This window comes from Symphalangus syndactylus, chromosome 2 (genome assembly GCF_028878055.3).
Source record: "Symphalangus syndactylus isolate Jambi chromosome 2, NHGRI_mSymSyn1-v2.1_pri, whole genome shotgun sequence".
Taxonomy (NCBI): Eukaryota; Metazoa; Chordata; class Mammalia; order Primates; family Hylobatidae; genus Symphalangus; species Symphalangus syndactylus.
Genome location: NC_072424.2, coordinates 45019198 through 45039013, shown reverse-complemented (window position 1 = coordinate 45039013; position 19816 = coordinate 45019198). Strand labels below are relative to the sequence as shown.

Below are 19816 nucleotides of genomic sequence, written 5' to 3'. Positions count from 1 at the left end.
ACTTGGCCTTTCACCAAAAAATTTGCAGTCCCCTTCCATGCTGTAAAGTTGGGGACTACCAGTCTGCCAGCCTCTGCCTTCCCTGTCCCCACTTCCCGAAGCTCTATAAGGCCATGAGCCTTCTGGCCAGTGGAAGGGGCTGTGTCACTCCCAGGCAGAGCTCAGAAAAGCTGCCTGTTCAATTGTTCACATCCTCTTTTCTTCTCTTATCTGCCAGGGTCCCCACTAGTGACTGACTTTATGTGAACGAGAGATGAGCTTCCACTGGATGAAGCTACTGAGGTTTGAGAGGTTACTTCTAACAGAAGTTGATGTTACCTTAACCTTAACAGCATCAAACAAGTCACTAACTTCTAAAAAAGACTGAAAAAGATTTTACCATAACTGACAGAAGAACTAATGCAAGACGTTTATGTCCTTACCCTCATGAAAATTAAGCACTTCCAACCAGCTCCATTTTATACCAAGTAACATTTATGCCCACATCTGGACGGAGGCCAAGAAAAATGAAAAACAAGGAAGTGGAGCAGCATTTGTCTTCTGACTGCATTTAAAAGATAACAAAATAATTGGTTGAAAAATGGAAAGGTTAGTCAGTCCATGTTTTCAGGTACAAAGAGATAAACTAATTTTTTCAATACGGTGTTCTCAGTTGTTGCAAAGTCATCAGACCGTCCCATCAATCTGGATAAAAATAATATGGTTTTCACCAACCAAATTGTCTCTGAGATACCTGGTTATACCCATCAATTAAGTGCAGGCACAGGGCTTTCATGAGTGCAAATGTGCAGATGGAAGGGTCCTGTGCAGTTGGCTGCCAGATGTGCCTGAAATTCCTACCTACAGAGTGTGCCTTTCCATGATGGGTAATTATAGGAACAGATAATCTGGCTAAGGTGGAACTGAAGAGTGGGTTCAGTATAATAATGTGAAGCACACTTAATTAACCCAGGATATTGGTGATTTTTGTGTTGGTGCTTCTACCTTGTAGGCATATGTTTTGGCTATTGTATAAGCATAACTTCCTGTAGAAATCATTAACTGCAGCGAAAAATTTTAACAATGACGGAATTAGAAATTACATGTGCTCATTTATATAGAGTACTACTGAAAACTTGTTTAAACAGAAAGTTTAAGAAAGTTAAATCATTCCTTGGTAGTTTTTTAAAAAGATTGTCTGGAATTTTTATTTCACTCTTGTATTAGCATTTAACATTTTATGATATTTGCCTAGGTTTCAAAATCTTCAAAGAAAGAGTCTTTGTATATCCCCCTCTAGCATCAAGTACGATGTCTGGTTCACCTCACAGGCACATTTTTTAATTTAGCCATATTTAAACTGGTAGTTTTAGAGTAGGTTACTATCGCTTGCTGGTTATGACCTTGGGCATAACTTAATTTCTCTGTGCTTCAATTTCTCACCTGTAAAATAATAATAGTACCTACCTTATAAGATTATTGTAAAAAGTAAATGAGATAGGCCAGGCGCGGTGGCTCACACCTGTAATCCCAGCACTTTGGGAGGCTGAGGCAGAAGGATCACCTGAGGTTGGTAGTTTGAGACCAGCCTGACCAACATGGAGAAACCCCGTCTCTACTAAAAATACAAAATTAGCTGGACATGGTGGTGCATGCCTGTAATCCCAACTACTTGGGAGGCTGAGGCAGGAGAATCGCTTGAACCCGGGAGGTGGAGGTTGCCGTGAGCAGAGATCGTGCCATTGCACTCCAGCCTGGTCAACAAGAGTGAAATTTCATCTCAAAAAAAAAAGACAAAAAAAATTAAATAAGATAATATAGGTAAGTATCTTAGGAGGGTACCTGTCACAGAGTATATTTTTGTATGTTATCTATTCTTATTATCCTTTTATTATTACCAGGTGGTTTATATTTCTTTAAAAAATTCTATGTAAATGCAATGGAGTTTTCACATTGACTTAGTTATCATTTCAGAGTTTATCTAAATAAATTTATTGTCATTAAAAAATATTAGCATCTAAGATTTTGACTTTTTCCCTCATTTTCTCCATCAGTTAATATTCTATCCAAAAAAAACGAACAACAAATCTATGCTTTGAATGAACCAGAAGCACTGATGTAAAAATTAAACAGTGAAGTCAACGTTTTGTCATGTTATAAATTTATTCTAAGTGATCTGTTTGGTAAGTTTAAATTTTAAGATATGTCATTTTCCATCCTATTTAATAAATGGTGCTGGGAAAATTTGCTAACTATATGCAGAAGAATGAAACTTGACCCCTACCTCTCACCAGCTACAAAAACTGACTCAAGATGGATTAAAGACTTAAATGTAAGACTTCAAACTATAAAAATCCTGGAAGAAAATCTAGGAAATACTTTTCTGAACCTCAGCCTAGGCAAAGAATTTATGACTAAGTCCTCAAAAGAAAACACAACAAAAACAAAAATTGACAAGTGGGACCTAATTAAACTAAAGAGCTTCTGCACAGCAAAAGACACTAGCAACAGAGGAAAAAGACACTCTACAAAATGGGAGAAAATATTAGCAAACTATGCATCTGACAAAGGACTAATATCTAGAATCTATAAAGAACAAATCAGCAAGAAGAAAACAAATTACCCCATTAAAAAGCGGGCAAAGGATAGGGGCAGATATCTCTCAAAAGAAGACATACAAGCAGCCGACAAACATACGAAAAAATGCTCAACATCACTAATCATTAGAGAAATGCAAATCAAAACCTTTTGCACCAGACAGTATGGCTGTTATTAAAAAGTCAAAAAATAACAGATGTTGGTAAGGTGGCAGAGAAAAAGGAACACTCATATGCTGTTGGTGGGATTGTAAATTGGTTCAGCCCCTGCGGAAAACAGTGTTGAGATTTCTCAAAGAACTAACAATAGAACTCACATTTGACCCAGCAATCCCATTACTGGGTATCTATCCAGTAGAAACCCAAAAGAAAATAAATCATGCTACCTAAAAGACACCTGCACTCACATGTTTATCACAGCACTATTCACAATAGCAAAGACATGGAATCAACCCAGGTGCCCATCAGTGGTGAACCGGGTAAAGAAAATGTGGTACATATGCACCATGGAATACTACGCAGCCATACAAAAAACAAAATCATGTCCTATGCAGCAGCATGGATGCAGCTGGAGGCCCTTATCCTAAGTGAATTAATGCAGGAACAGAAAACCAAATACTACATGTTCTTACTTACAAGTGAGAGCTAAACATTGAGTATACATGGACACAATGATGGGAACAATAGGCACTGGGACCTCCAAAAGGACAAAGGAAAGGGTTGAAAAACTACCTATTGAGTACTGTGCTCCCTATCTGGGTGATGGGTTCAACTGAAGCTCAAACCTCAGCATCATGCAATATACCCATATAAAAAACCTACACATGTACCACCTGAATCAGACATTTTAAAAAATAAAATACGTTATTTTCTGAAATTGATTTTGTTTTTTTCAGTGCCTAGTAGCAGACAGCCAATAAGAGACACAAAGATCTTGCTAACACTGGCAAGAAGCTCTGCAAAGAACTATCCCGAGAGGAAGAGCTATGGAAATCATAGGACTTCATCAAGAACAAGAAAGAAAGAAAAGGCTATTGGTGTGTGTGCTAAAAGGAGGCTTCTAATATTACCCATTTAAAAATCTTTGATAAAATGTCATTTGTCTTAGTTCAGGTGGCTATAACAGAGTGTCACAGCCAGAGTGGCTTATAGACCACAGAAATTCACTTCTCATATTTCTGGAGGCTGGAGGTCTGAGGTCAGGGTGCCAGCATGGTCAGGTTCAGCGATGACCATCTTCCTCTTCCAGGTCACAGACAGCCATCTTCTCATGGTATCCTCACATGGAAGAAAGAGGGCTAGAGAGCTCTCTGGGGGCCCTTTAATAAGGGCACTAATACCACTTGTGAGGGTTCCATCCTCATGACCTAGTCACATCCTGAAGGCCATAACGTCTAATACCATCACATTAGAGGTTAGGATTTCAACAGATGAGTTTTAGGGGAACACAAACATTCAGTCCATAACTTTGCTCAACACTCAAAGTAGTTAACAGCGACCCCTTGTCTTGCGTGCTTTTTCTAACTAATCAGTTGCCTCGTCCTGTCAATTGTCATGACACATTTGCTGGATTGTGTCTCACATTTGTCCTTTTCTTTTTCATTTCCGAGCAACTTCACCCATAGACTGCAGAGATACCTTCAAAATCTTTGTTTATGAATGACTTAATTTCTTTATTACATAAAGTGTATATGTTCAGTGTAGATACTTTACAAAAATCAGGTAAGCAAAAAAAGAAGAAAAAAATTAATGTCTTGAATCCCACCACTTTGAAATAACTTTTTTTTTTCTGAGATAGGGTCTCGTTCAGTCGCCCAGGTTGGAGTGCAGTGGTGCGATCACAGCTCCCTGCAGCCTCTACCTCCTGGGCTCAAGCCATCCCCCCATCTCAGTCCCAGTCTCAGCTGAGACTACAGGCGTGTGCCACCAAGCCCAGCTAATTTTTGTATTTTTTTGTAGGGCGGGGTTTCACCATGTTGCCTAGGCTGCTGTCAGACTCCCGAGTTCAAGTAATTTGCCTGTCTCAGCCTCTCAAAGTGCTGGGATTATAGGCATGAGCCACCATGTCCTGCCTTGAAATAATTTCACTTAATATTTTTGGTATATATACCTCTGTCCGTGCATATTAATGGAATCAAGCTGCAATACTGTTTGTAATTAACTGCATATCATAAATATTTTTTCATGTCAATAGACTTTAACAATATTATTAGGTTGGTGCAAAAGTAATTGTGGTTTTTGCCACTAAAACTAACGGGAAAAACCGCAATTATTTTTGCACCAACCTAGTAGCTGCTTTTTATTTTAGGGATCTAATACCATTTATTTACTCAACCTCCTACTATTAAGTGTCTAGGCTATTTCTAATCTTTTGCTTTTATACCCACACTCATGATAAGCACCCTTGCAACTGTATTAATCACATACGTTCTTAATTATTTCTCTAAGATGAATTTATAAAAGCAGAATTATAGGGCCAAAGCCTATACACATTTTTAGGTTGCTTGATAATGAGCCAAATGCAATAAGTATCTTAATCTGCATCCCAATGTCCAGTATGTTGTTTTCCTCCAAGTTATCTTCCTCATTAAGTTTGTAAAGAAGAACACTAATAATGTTGCCTCCCACTTCAAAAATTTTCCAGGATTCAAAATCCTCAGTCTAGGCTTTGAGGCCCTTCTAATCTGGGCCCGACCCACCTTTCCAGGGTCACCTCTCACTGTCCTCCCCGTATTACCCTACACCCCATGCTATTGCTTCTGAACACTCTTGATTTCTACCCGGTCTTCAGCCACCCTAGATATGATCCCTTTCGTGAACTCCGATAGCCACGTACATGTGCCTCCCTTCCAGCATTAATCGTATTCTGTTCTATGTCTCATGGCTTTTTATGCACTAGTCTTATCTCCCTTCCCACACCACAAGTGCTTGTAATGCTGGGACTACCCCCTGAGTCCCCAGCAGTAGAAGTGTAACTGTCAGAATTGTCTTGGTGATGCTGCAGTAACAACAACCCTCATGTCTCCGAGGCTGAAAACAAGACAAGCTTATTTCTCATCATGCTACATGTCCATCTCGGGTCAGCAGGGGCCTCGGTTCCATGACATCCTCACTCTGGGATTCAGGAGCCCTTTCATCTGAAACTGATGTGGCAGCAGAGGGAACAGAGACCTGGAGAGCCTTCCGTTGGCAATTAATTGTTCCTGTCTGAAAGTGATATTTCTGCCCACAAACCATTTGTTAAAATCAGTCATATGGCTGTACCAGAGGGAGGAAGAGTAATCTTCCCATAAAACTGGGAGAAGGAAACAATCATATAATATAAGGGGAACTTGAAGTCTCTATCACAATAGCTAGAATGGTGCCTTGCTTATAACAGACAATCAATAGACAAATGTTGAATGAATGAACAAATGAGGCCAGGTGAAGTGGCTCACACGTGTAATCCCAGCACTTTGGGAGGCCGAGGAGGGCAGATCACCAAAGGATTTCGAGACCAGCCTGGCCAACATGGTGAAACCTTGTCTCTACTAAAAATACAAAAAAATTAGCCAGGTATGGTTGTGTGCACCTGTAATCCCAGCTACTCCGGAGGCTGAGGCAAGAGAATCGCTTGAACCCAGGAAGCAGAGGTTGCAGTGAGCCAAGATCGCGCCTGGGTGACAGAGGGAGACTCCGTCTCAAAAAAAAAAAAAGAATGAACATATGAATGAATCTCTAACCAGTTATAAAAACAAAAGAATGCTGACTATAGTAGGATGTTTCTTTTTCAAATTAATATTTACTTTTATAAGATTATGAAAGATGGGCTGGATGCGGTGGCTCACGCCTGTAATCCCATCACTTTGGGAGGCCGCAGCGGGTGGATCACAAGGTCAGGAGATCGAGACCATCCTGTCTAACACAGTGAAACCCCGTCTCTACTAAAAATACAAAAAATTAGCCGGGCATAGTAGCAGGCGCCTGTAGTCCCAGCTACTTGGGAGGCTGAGGCAGGAGAATGGCGTGAACCCGGGAGGCGGAGGTTGCAGTGAGCCGAGATCGCGCCACTGCACTCCAGCCTGGGCGACAGAGCGAGACTCTGTCTCAAAAAAAAAAAAAAAAAAAAAGATTATGAAAGGTAAACATATATGGGCATTTTGTTTTTTGTTTTTTCTATTAAGTCTGTATATGAAATGCAAATATGTGTTTTTCCCTCTCTGTTTCAAGAGGGAAGGATGAAACCAGGAAATCATGAGCACGCCACATACTTACAGGAGCAGTAGGAACTGTACCATGAGTCACACAAAATAACTAGGTAAAAAAGAGTGTCCAAAATTGTTAGATGAGGAGGATGGTCCCATAGGAGGGGTGACTAAGTTGACTCAACTCTCTCCTGGGAAATACATTTCTGCATTATCCTAATGATAATAACAGGGTGTTATGAAGTAAATAGTCATCCAACGAGGAACCTCCTGAAACTAGAGTTGAGTGTGACATAGGACAGTCCAAGAAAATGTGTGCACCTGACAAGGTGCTTTGAGGTAGCAGGTGAAGCTCAATCACAAGAAGTGGCATAACTCAACAAATGACTGTTTCTGTACCCCTGGGAAAACCATGTTTCCCACCAAGAATCTCTCAGCTCACGACAGGGAATGTGCAACCTCAACAGATCTCTTTTTCTTTGTGACTAATAAGATTACTATCTCTCAGGTTGACACAGGGATCACCTGAGGTTGGGAGTTCGAGACCAGCCTGGCCAACATGGTGAAACCCCATCTCTACTAAAAATACAAAAGTTAGCTGGGCATGGTGGTACCCACCTGTAGTCCCAGCTACTCGGGAGGCTGAGGCAGGAGAATCACTTGAACCCAGGAGACGGAGGTTGCAGTGAGCTGAGATCGCACCACTGCACTCCAGCCTGGCAACAGAGCGAGACTCCGTCTCAAAAAAAAAAAAAAAAAAGATTACTATCTAGAGAGGTAAAGCTTAGAGAACTCAATGAAACGCATAGCGCTTCTATTTTTGAAGCAAACTTAAATGTGGGTGTAACAATAATTTTTAGAGTCACTGTAACATGTGTGTGTTTTCCACTTAAGAGAATTTCTCATATTAGGTTTGTAGCTTTATTGAAGTGTTTAAAACACCTTGACTAAGTTTGAAACCAACATTTAAGTATCGAAGGCAATTGGTTCATGAATTAATAGTTTGAATTATTAGTTGCATAATAGTGTTTAAATATTTGAGGAAATGTGTTTAATAGATGTAAAAGCTTAGTAAAGTGAACGTTAAACAAAACTAAGTAGTGGTGAGTGTTCTTTCTATGCCAGTAGCCCCTGAGATGTTAAGGATCCTAGCAACAGACAAGATATCTATCATCTAGTAGATTTAATAGACTGTATGTTGGAGCAAAATCGCATGACCTCTGGCTATTGCTATTGAAAACAAAATCCTAACTAAGATACTTAGCAGAAAAACCCAGCTAGTAACTATGTAGGTTACCTTTTGTAATTATAGTCTCTCGACAAGGCTTATTATTGAATTCATGACTTGATTAGGTTTGGATCATTGGCAAATATTTTGCTATCTTCACCTCTTTAGTAATAAGCTTGAGGTTTATTCCTTTAAAACACTTCTGAGGTCAAGCTTTCTAAAGTGACAGGGATTGAGAGGTGAAGGTTTTAGAGAAAGAGGAGGCCAAGCAACCTTGGTGATCAAAAGACTTTTAAGAAAAGGAAAGATTAATATTCACCTTTATGTTGTGGTGATGCTAAACTGTTCCATATCTCCCAGATGTTCATTAAAGTTGCTATATAAACAAAAAAAATCCAAGCACTTCCGAGGTCTAAATAGTTTTACTTCCTATAGCTATCATACAAGAACGATTCAAAGTGCCAATTGTTGCCAATGTCATGTCATTCATGGATATGTCAGTGATTCTTCCTTGCTGCGGACAGCAGCCGACATTCAGTTATTTTTCTGGAATAGACACCTCAGCTTGCTACTTGCTGGGCTGATCTAAGATGCTCTGAAGATTCACTAGGGACTTATGAGCTACTAATGCTCAGGGATTTAGTGTCCTGAAGAACTCTTTAATCCTCTGCTTCCTGAATCCCACCCTAAGCCAGGGCCTTCTGTCACATCCCAAGAGTTACAGGCAGTTTGAAAGCTCTGCTTTCTGCTTGACCTTTGGAAGTCCTATGAGGGACCATTTACGGTTTCCTCAGTAATTTCCACCAGGATGTATTTCCTTCTCATCACTCTGCCTCAGGTAGTGCTCTGAAGGTTGTCCTTTCTGAACAAACGCAGCAAAGCAAGCCACACCATGGGTGAGATCAACCAAGATGCCGTGGAGAAATACCTGGAGGAGAACCCTCAGTTTGCCAAGGAGTACTTCGACAGGAAGTTGCGGGTGGAGGTGCTGGGAGAAATCTTCAAGAACAGCCAGGTGCCAGTCCAGTCCAGCATGTCCTTCTCTGAGCTGACCCAGGTGGAGGAGTCGGCCCTGTGCTTGGAGCTGCTGTGGACCGTGCAGGAGGAGGGGGGCACCCCAGAGCAGGGGGTTCACAGGGCCCTGCAGAGGCTGGCCCACCTGCTCCAGGCTGACCGCTGCAGCATGTTCCTGTGCCGGTCCCGGAACGGCACACCTGAGGTGGCCTCTAGGTTGCTGGATGTCACCCCCACCTCCAAGTTTGAGGACAACCTGGTGGGCCCTGACAAAGAAGTTGTGTTTCCATTGGACATTGGGATAGTGGGTTGGGCTGCTCACACGAAGAAAACTCATAATGTCCCAGATGTGCAAAAGGTAGGTGGCCTTATGACAGTGGGGCAGAGGTCTTGGCAGGGTCAGGGAGAAACAAATGGGAAAGAGAGATAGTGCTATCCTTGTGGCATTGGTTTGGCAATAACCGGGGGAATGTGGGTGGCAGGGAAGAGGATCACCCAGGCCTAGTGTTGCCAAATTTAGCAAACGAAATTTCAAGTTGCCCAGTTGAACTTGAATTTCAGATAAACAATGAATTATTATTTTCTGAGGTTTAAGTATGTCCCATGTAAAGTTTGGCATTTTATCAGGTGATCCTACCTGGATCTGGTGCATTCCACACCCCCTCCCTTACGCCTCCTCCAGTGCTCTGGGGGACTTTCCTTCTCAGCAACACCAGCAAAACAAACCACCCCACTAGGGAGATGGGCCAACATGCCCAGATGCCAAGACTTGTGAACTGCTCCCCATGCCTCTCATTCACAGTCCTTTGAAAACATTCAGGTTTTTTGGATGGATTTGCTAGTGAATCAATTCTTTCATCTATCGACCAAATGTGCAAAAAGAAAAAATGATGCCATTTGAAAGTTCAGATGTTCAAATTTGGAATTCATTACATATGTGAATTTAGGTGATGGTTAAGTGCAATTGACTACTCCCACTGCTCCATAACCCAGATCTTTCAAGAATGAATTCCAATCATGTAAGTGGGACGTTTGGACCCTCTTGAAGACCAACAGCATACTGCACAAATACAAGGTATTGAGATGCCCCTGTAGAAATAGAAAAACTTTATTCTTACCATTAGAGTACACGTTCATTTGTAAACAATTATAAGATACGAATAAACCAAAGGAGGCAATGCTAATCACCCATCATCCCTCCCCTCAGCAATAATCAATGGTACCAGCTTGGAGATTCTCCTGGCAGCTCCTTCTCTACACATGTGGTCCATTATTACGGTTTACCATTAACAAAAAGGGAAAAGTGGATTATGATGGAACAGAGTTGAATGGGAACAACCTGTGAAATGCTTTCTGTGCAGGGGTGAATAGGGCAGCTGGAGAGGCAGGAGGATAATCTCCTAAATGCCTCCTGAAGCTGATTATAGGGGGAGGGTCACACGGACCCAAGAGATGTGGAAGTCATCAAACATAAGCGACTCTCTGCAAACAACCACAGAACACTGCTCAGGTGCAAGGGTTACCACGGGGCCTGGTAGGGCCTTCAGTCCTGAATAATTCCTCCTTTCAGTGAGTTTAAGCTGAGTTAAGTTTGCTTTTGAGCCTGACTGCAGCTGCTTCAAGTGTCTAAATGGATGCACGTCCTTAGGGCAAAGTTCCGTAGACAACCAACTGGAAGGCAATGTCTGCACATCCTTAGGTTTTTCTCATGGGAATATGCTCCTTGAGGGTCCCCAACAGAGCCCATCCCTACTAGCACATCAAAGTTGAAAAAGTGACATTCAGCAATTTTTTGAAAGGCTTTTAAAGAAGAGATGGGTAAAATGATTTCTGCTGTTGTACTTTGATGAGCCCAGTTCTCTGTGGTGAGAAGGAAATAAGCATGGAGCTGCTTGGAGGTGGTTTTGGTCTGCGGCTGTCCATGGTGGGCATCACCACACGGATGGAGCACTTCATCTGGGAGTGGGGAGTCTCTCTTGTCTTCTCTGGAGGGCTCTTGGCTGTTCTGGGTGGGACACAGAAATGTGTTTTGAAGACAGATATGGTTCTGTGCTCACGGGAAAGACAGAGACCTCATTGGTTCTTCATTTCAACTGCTTCTTCACATTTTTTCTCTCTAGAGTGGGGATTTCCAACTCTCGCTATCCATTAAAACCATATTAAGCTGTGTGCAGTGGCTCACGCCTGTAATCCCAGCACTTCGGGAGGCCAAGGCGGGTGGATGGCTTAAGCCCAGGAGTTTGAGACCAGCCTGGCCAACATAAGAAATCCCCGTCTCTACCAAAAATACAAAAATAAGCTAGGCATGGTGGTGTGTGCCTGGAGTCCCAGCTACTTGGAAGGTTGAGATGGGAGGATGGCTTGAGCCTGGAAAGCCAAGGCTGCAGTGAGCTGTGTTCACACACTGCACTCCAGCCTGGGTGACAGAATGAAACCCTGTCTCAAAAAACAAACACAATCCACAAAACCATATTGGTGGCTTTATTGTTACAGTGGACTCTCAAAGATTAGAATTCAGGCACTAGTATTTTTATTTTATTATTTATTTATTTTTGAGACAGAGTCTTGCTCCGTCACCCAGGCTGGAGTGTGATGGCGCTATCTTGGCTCACTGCAACCTCTGCCTCTTGGGTTCAAGCAATTATCCTGCCTCAGCACCCTGAGTAGCTGGGACTACAGAGGTGCGCCACTATGCCTGGCTAATTTTTGTATTTTTAGTAGAAACAGGGTTTCACCATGTTGGCCAGGCTCGTACTGAACTCCTGACCTCAGGTGATCCACCCGCCATGGACTTTCAAAGTGCTGGGATTATAGGCGTGAGCCACTGCGCCCGGCCCAGGCATTGGTATTTTTAAAAAGCTCCCCCAGCTACTTCTAATATGCAGCCAATGTTGAAAACCACTGGTCTATGGGTAAGCAGATACAGGAGGAGGAAATGAGTTTCAAATCAACTGTGGAATATTAGAGATGGAAGGGGCTTATGAAGTCTTTAGCCCAACTCTGTCCTATGGAGGACTGGAAGTTGAGGCCATAGGAGTTGTATCTCCCCCAACGGTATGTGTCTGTGGATGAGAAGGGTTGGAACGGAGGTAGCTGAGTACGTGTTCAGTGCTGTTCGCCTACCTTACACCCCTGCAGTTTCACATGCTTTAGCCGCTACAGTAAGATTTGCAATGGGAAACGAAGTAGAAACCAATGTTTCAAATGAAATATCTGATTAATTTTTCCTCTTTTCATTGCACTTGACAATTTAAACAACGTTCCCTGACAAGGATCATATATTTTATTTCCAGCCTATGTAGTAGGAATCGTTCAAAGTTAGGTAGACAGGATGTGGCAGATCTGGGGATGTAACTCAGGTTTTGGAGGCCTCCCTCTTTCTACTACATCCCTGACCACATACAACTTTCCTCTGGTCATCAGTGCGGGCTCAGGTGAGGGAAAGACTTCTCACACCTAGACAAAGGTACAGAACTACATACTCCCAAACTTGGAGGGTCCATGAAGGTAACAGGGAAGCCACTGGTATAGGGAGAGGGCTGTGGCATCAGACAGACCTGGGTGCAGATCCATGTCTGTGACTTAGTAACTGTGTGATGGAGTTTCTACCCCTAAGAAATGGAGATAAGCAAATGTACAGATTAAATGTATATTAAGGACCTGACTCATAGTAGATGCTCAATAAATGATAGCTGTGATAATATTGTCATTATGCCAGTAGGGGTTTAGGAGCTGGATATGGTTGGCCAAAAAAGGGTCAATGATTATCACCTGTTTTAAAACAAGTTGAAGCCAGGAAGACTTTTTTTTTTTTTTTGGCTGGAGTGCAATGGTGCAATCTCGGCTCACTGCAACCTCTGTCTCCCAAGTTTGAGCCATTCTCCTGCCTCAGCCTCCCCAGTAGCTGGGATTACAGGCATGCACCACCATGCCCAGCTAATTTTTGTATTTTTAGTAGAGACAGGGTTTCACCATGTTGGCCAGGCTGGTCTTGAACTCCTGACCTCTTGATCTGCCCACATAGGCCTCCCAAAGTGCTGAGAGGAAGACTTTTAACAATAGGAAACTGAGAGATATCCTCTTTAAGTTGTTTCTTTCTCTATTCGGAAAGCTGTCCATGAACTATGGGTGATCCTGATTCTGACTGTGGTTTAAAAGTCCTCCTTCCTCTCTCTTCCTTTCCTCCTCTACTTCTGCCTTGGATCTCAGGGGTTAAGGGTGTTTAATCAGGATTTAGCAATACTGACATCTGATGAGGGATCAGGCCTCCTGTTGCTCTAAACAATGTTCTCCAGCTGCCTTCAAGGGCTTCTCTGAAGAACCATCAAGGGACACACGCAGGATTTATGCAAAGAAACTTCTCTAAGGATTTTTTGAGCTAGTGAAAATAAAACACAAAAACCCCTCCCCCATCCCCATCCTGTAACTTGATGGCTGGTTTATCTAGGGCTTTCAGATGTAATAATAAGCAAGTATTAAATTTTGAAACTTACAAGCCATTTTCTCAAAACAGTCCATTGAACTTAAGAACATTTCCTTGTGTTTAGAATCTGGAATAAAATGGCATAAAGTGTGAAGCTGCAGAGTGAAATGTGTTTGCAAACAAGTGCTGCCAGCTAAGCGTGGTGGCTTACACCTGTAATCTCAGCACTTTGGGAGGCTGAGGTGGGCGGATCACCTGAGGTCAGGAGTTTGTGACCATCCTGGCCAACACGGCGAAAACCTGTCTCTACTAAAAATACAAAAATTAGCCAGGTGTGGTGGCAGGTGCCTGTAATCCCAGCTACTTGGGAGGCTGAGGCAGGAGAATCACTTGAACCTGGAAGGTGAAGGCTGCAGTGATCAGAGATCACGCCATTGCACTCTAGCCTGGGCAACAAGAGTGAAACTCTGTCTCAAAAAAAAAAAAAAGAAAGAAAAAGAAAAAAAGAAGTCCTGGCCAACTTCATCCCATGGTGCACGTTTCTGGTATTTCGATGATTCCTTTAGTGCTCAGGCTGTGTAAATGAAGGTGATGTGATCTGCATGGATAACAGGGTGGAAGGGAAACAATGGGAGCTGGCCTAGACAAGCAGTGGATTAAGAGAAAGAATCTAACAAAAACTGCAGACACTTTGGTCTGAGGGTGAAGATGCTACAGGGAAACAGAGAGAAGTAACAGATAAAGTGGATAGAAAAGAAATGTGGTTCTTGGTGGCATGAGTGAGGGAGTGTGCTGGCCTTCTGGAGGAAAGGTGCTCTGCGGTTTGGGAGGCATACATCCAGCTACGGGCATCTGATTTCTTCAGTGATTTGAATTGGCTAGAAAAATTAAAACTAGAAGCAAAATGGTAATTGCAAAAGAACTACTTCTCATTCAGGAAAGCCTAGAAAAGTACTAAGTTTCTCTTCCCAGTACTTACTGAATACTATGGCCACTTTTTTTTTCTAAGTGCTCAGCCTATACTATGTTATTCTGTCTTCACATCAGGCATTCTAGGCAGTAGATGGAAGTATTACCCCTATTTTCAGATTAGAAAACGAGACACAGAAGGTAAGTAACACACCCAGGACCATATAGCTAGTACAATGGGGCCCAGTTTCAGCCAAGAAAGACTGACTCCAATACCTTCCTTGCCTTTATGCAATGCTGATGCCTCAAGAGTTGGTTTGTGTGTTTCCACTTTGGGAAGGGTATAGAAGAGATCTGGAGTGAGGGGCTGCCTTTATCCCCTTTACATCACACATTTCCTCTGACAGCGGTACCATTTCTGGTGATCCTCTGCAGGAGTGATTCCCCATTGGGTTGAGCCTAAGAATTACCTGGGCCACGTAAAAGTGCAGGTTCCTCTGTAGGAGATTAGGATTCAGTGCATCTGCTGCATTAATCTGCAGGTGATTCTGAGGCATGTCTCAGGACTGCTAATCTCATTTGAGCTCTGTGAGTTCTATTGGCCAACCAGCCCTTGTTCCCTGGTGGAAACTCTGGCCTGGAAATGACACACCCAGAAAATTCTCACATTTGTTTCTACGGGAAACCAGACAGAATCCAGTCTCCAAGGTTTGTGCTTCTTTTAGAAGCACTGCCAACACAGGGAAATGAAAATAATGCAACTGTGGAAGGAATACCGCACTAATTTTGGCCAACGAGTCTCAGAGTTAAGGCTGAAAGTTCAGTTCTAATTGAAGAAGTCCGAGGTTCAAAGGGAAGAATATCATGACCCAAGGAAGGCTGGGTCTAAACCCACCATGAGTGGCTATTCTCTGACATGATAGCTAATAAGATAATTGCCTTCCTTGACCCTTTTCTCAAGCCCTTCCATTTGTGTGCTTCTCTAGACTCATTACTCAGCCTCTGCTATGGCCAGTGGATTAGGACCATCTCTCGAATCTACTCTATGAGGTCTGAATCTGGGAAGATCCACTTTCCTCTCTCCCAGAGAAAGAAAAAAAAATAGGAATGGAAGACATAAGCTTGGTAGAACATTAAAAATCTGATAAGCATCTGATGCTGGCAAGAGGGTAGTAGTCCTTGGTCCTTTCACACAGGGTCAGTGGAAGTTAGAATATGAACCTTTCTTTTTCTTTTTCTTTTTTTTTTGAGACAGAGTTTTGCTCTTGTTGCCCAGGCTGGAGTACAATTGTGCGATCTTTGCTTACTGCACCTCTCCTGCCTCAGCCTCCTGAGTAGCGGGGATTACAGGGGCACGCCACCACGCTTGGCTAGTTTTTGTATTTTAGTAGAGAGGGTTTCATCATGTTGGCCAGGCTGTTCTCGAACTCCTGACCTCAGGAGATCCGCCTGCCTCGGCCTTCCAAAGTACTGGGATTACAGGCATGAACCACCCTGCCCAGCCTCAGAATGTGAACCTTTCATCAAAGTAATCTATGTAAAGAAAAACTGTATGTTCCTGTGGATCCAGCAAAAGGGATATCCTTTTTTGGGAATCTGTCACATAAAAATAAAAGCAAGAAGGATTAGTGCAGTATTGTTGGTAGTGGGGAAAACTATAAACAGGCAGAATCAGTAGAGGACAGTTGAGTGGATCGTAGAGCACCCAGGGTGGAGTAGTGTGCACAAATCTAAGAGGTGAGTTCACATCCGTGTGCATTGGTCTTCAGGGAAGTCCCTAAGACATTAAGTGATGAAACTATTATAAGCAATTAGAAAAGGAAATTTTAGAAAAAATAGAAAACTCTTTGTTCAAGCACAGAGAAAGGCATAGAAGGAGACACACCAGCGGTTAGCATGGATTTCTTCTAGTAGATTGGAAGGAACTGGGGGCAACGATAATTTTTGCTTTATGTTATGACATATGGGTTGATGATTTCAAGTGCATGTTTTCCCTTTGTAATGACAGACAAGCGCTCTATGAACTGTGTCTGTATTCCTAGCTGTGCCCTCCTTCCCTGCATGCACTTGCTGTCTATTGTAACCTTGTGCCTTCCCTTCTCTTCCTCTTAGCACCTCACTTTCCACTTGGCTGTCTCATCACCTCTTTTCTTCTGGCCCAACCTCAGCCTAACCTAAATAGGCCATAGCTCAGGTTGGCAATGCTTATTCTGAAATGGACAATTCCATTCTATGCAGTCATAGGATGACAGGTGGAGTGGGATTGTTTGCTGGAGACCACTGTACTGGAGCCCTGGTTATCTGTTGGTAGCATTTAAATGAGAGAGAATAATCTGTCATCATCCCTAGATCTACCACTCTATGATTCTGTGCCACTTTGACAAATGTGTGACTGTCTTTTTCAGAACAGCCATTTTTCTGACTTCATGGACAAGCAAACTGGGTATGTCACTAAGAACCTGCTGGCAACCCCGATCATGGTGGGCAAGGAGGTTCTTGCTGTGATCATGGCAGTTAACAAAGTCAATGCAGCTGAATTTTCCAAACAGGATGAAGAGGTAATGCTAACCCTGGGCATCTGGTTGGAGGCTCAGGAAATTTATTTGTTGTATAACCAAAGAAAAGATGTCACAACCATAACTTGTTCTTCTCTGCCATCTGTAGGTCTTTTCCAAATACCTCAACTTTGTGTCTATCATCCTAAGGCTTCATCATACCAGCTACATGTACAGTATTGAATCCCGAAGAAGCCAGGTAAAAGGAAGGCAGCATTAATCATTCCATGCTGACCTATTCTGACAAAGCCGCCCAGAGACAACAAATTCAGACTCCTTCTATTCCTCCTGGGGGTTTAAGCCACGTGGAGCAGATCCCCAAATTTCAGTCCCCCGTGTCCTCTCATGATCTTCCTGCCACTCTCCCCACCCACACTCCCCTGCACCCCAAGCTCTCCAGTTGTGTGCACAACTGGCTTGGCTTTCTTCAGTCTAGATCCCGAGTGGACTTGGCATTTCTGTCTATGAGATGGTGATGACAATTATGGTACCTACTTCAGATGGTTGTTCTGACTATTAGTGATTAGCTCTCACATAAAGCTTGTAGCAATTCCTGGGTCATAGTAAACCTATTAATTTGAGGAGCGTATTATTCCTAATTCCATGAGACAGAGAGATAAAGAGCACTATTGGTACCTAAGATACCTAGGTCTGGCCCACTCTCTGGACCTCAGTTTCCTCACCAGTACAATGCACGAGTAGAGGTTGAGAGGGAGGTCCCTTCCCATTTCAACTCTCCAGGTAAGGTTACCTCCAACTAGCTCAGGATGCATGGAAGGAGGTATGTGGTTCTCTCCACATCAGGGCCAGCAGAAGCCAGTGGGCCACCAATACTGGATTCTCCGCCCAGGGACCATCCCTGCATCCAATTTCAGGGCACTTCCCCTTTGGAGCCAAAACATCTAGACACGGGAACAAATCATAGCTTCTCTCTCTCCATAGACCCACAGCCTTGCAAAGGTCTACTCATCATCTCACCTAGAGGATCTGAGTAGATTTTTGGACGTACACATGTTCAAAATCAGAATTCTACTTTCCAATGATATGCATTTATTTAATTTGATGCACCTCATGTTTTCTTGTGGCGAATGCTCTATCTCTCCATAGCATACTTTATTCTAACTGTTTTCTTTTTGATACCTACTTTCAGATCCTTATGTGGTCAGCCAATAAAGTATTTGAAGAACTCACAGATGTTGAGCGACAGTTTCACAAAGCACTCTACACGATTAGAACATATCTGAACTGTGAACGATACTCCATTGGACTGTTGGACATGACCAAGGAGAAGGTTCTTATTATTCTACACATTTTTGTCTCATCTAACATCGCCTATAAAACACACCACAGGAAATGTGATCCTTAAAAAACAGATACACTATGTAAATAATTAGTCATGATTGATCACAAGAACAGAGGTAAAAGTGTGGGTCTTGGAGCAAAAAAGATGTAGCCTTGAATCTTTGTTTTTCCACTTCCTAGTAGTATGGGTTTTCAGCAAGTCTGTTTTTTTTTTTTACATTAATTAATAGACTATTTTTAGACTAGTATTGACAGAAAAATTGATTAGAAAGTACAGAGTTTCCTCTTCCCTCCCAATCTCCTCTCCCAGTTTCCCTGTTATTAACATCTTGCATTAGTGTGGTGTGATGAATCAATATTGATATATTATTATTAACTAAAGTCCATAGTTTACATGAGGGTTCATCCTTTGTGCAGTTCTCTGGGTTTTGACAAATGTGTAATGTCATATATCTGCTATTACAGTATCAGACAGACTAGTTTCAGTGCCTCAAAGCCCTCTGTGCTTCACATATTCAACCTTCCCTCACCCCTTCCAAAGTCCTGGTAGCCACAATTTGTTTTTTACTGTTTCTATAGTTTTTGCCTTTTCCAGAATGCCATATAGTTGGAATCATATGGTATGTAGCTTTTTCAGACTGGCTTTTCACTTTGAAATATGCATTTAAGTTTCCTCCGTGTCTTTTCATGACTCAATAGCTAATTTCTTTTTATCACTGAACAATATTCCACTGTATGGCAGGTTTGTTTATCCATTCACCTGTTGAAGGGTATCTTGGTTCATTCTGATATTTAGTGATTGGGAATAAAGCTGCTGTAACCATTGTAGGTAGGTTTATGTGAGTCTACATGTTTCAACTCAATTGGGTAAATACCAAACAGGGCAATTGCTGGTATATTGTAAGACAAATTAATCTTTGTAAGAAACTGGTAGACTGTCTTCCAAAGTGACTTTACTGTTTTGCATGTCTACCAGATGTCTCACCAGCGGTTGTTAATGTCAGTATTTTGGGTATTAGCAGTTGCTAGTGTTAGTATTTGGGGTATCAGTTGTGGTGTCTCATTGTTGTTTTAATTTTCAATTCCCCAATGACATATGATGTTGAGCATCTTCTCATATGTTTACTTGCCATCTGTATATCTTCTTAGAGAGGTATCTGCTCAGATTTTTTGCCCACATTTTATTATGTTGTTTTCTTATCATTCAATTGTAAGAGTTATTTGTATATTATGGGTCCAAGTCCTTTACCAAATATGAGATTTGCAAATATTTTCTCCCAGTCTGTGGCTTATCTTTTCATTCTCTTAACAGTGTCTGCTGCAGAGCAGAACATTTTGATTTTAATGAAGTCCAATTTTTCTATATTTTTTCTTTCATGAATTGTGCTTTTGGTGTTGTATCTATGAAGTCTCATCAAACCCAAGTTCACCTAGATCTTCTATGTCATCTCCTAGAATTTTTAAACTTTTATGTTTTACATTTAGGTGTATAATCCATTTCAAGTTATTTTTTGTGAAAGGTACAAGTTCTGTTTCTAGATTCACTTTTTTTACATGTAGATGTTCAGTTGTTCCAACACAATTTGTTGAAAAGACTATCCTTTGTTCATTGCCTTTGCTCCTTT

The 19816-nt window shown here is 42.1% G+C and overlaps 1 protein-coding gene across 1 annotated transcript in view; it reads left to right on the top strand.

Annotated features, from left to right (window-relative positions):
* The first annotated feature begins 8691 nt into the window (after positions 1 to 8691).
* The window catches only part of PDE6C (phosphodiesterase 6C), a 53925-nt gene continuing 42800 nt past the window's right edge, over positions 8692 to 19816 (top strand). Inside the window, exons 1-4 of the mRNA XM_055255167.2 lie at positions 8692 to 9360; positions 16740 to 16892; positions 16999 to 17088; positions 18040 to 18180. Of these exons, the coding sequence (XP_055111142.1) occupies positions 8881 to 9360; positions 16740 to 16892; positions 16999 to 17088; positions 18040 to 18180 (864 nt within the window). The 5' untranslated portion in view covers positions 8692 to 8880. The remainder of the gene's footprint in view (positions 9361 to 16739; positions 16893 to 16998; positions 17089 to 18039; positions 18181 to 19816) is intronic.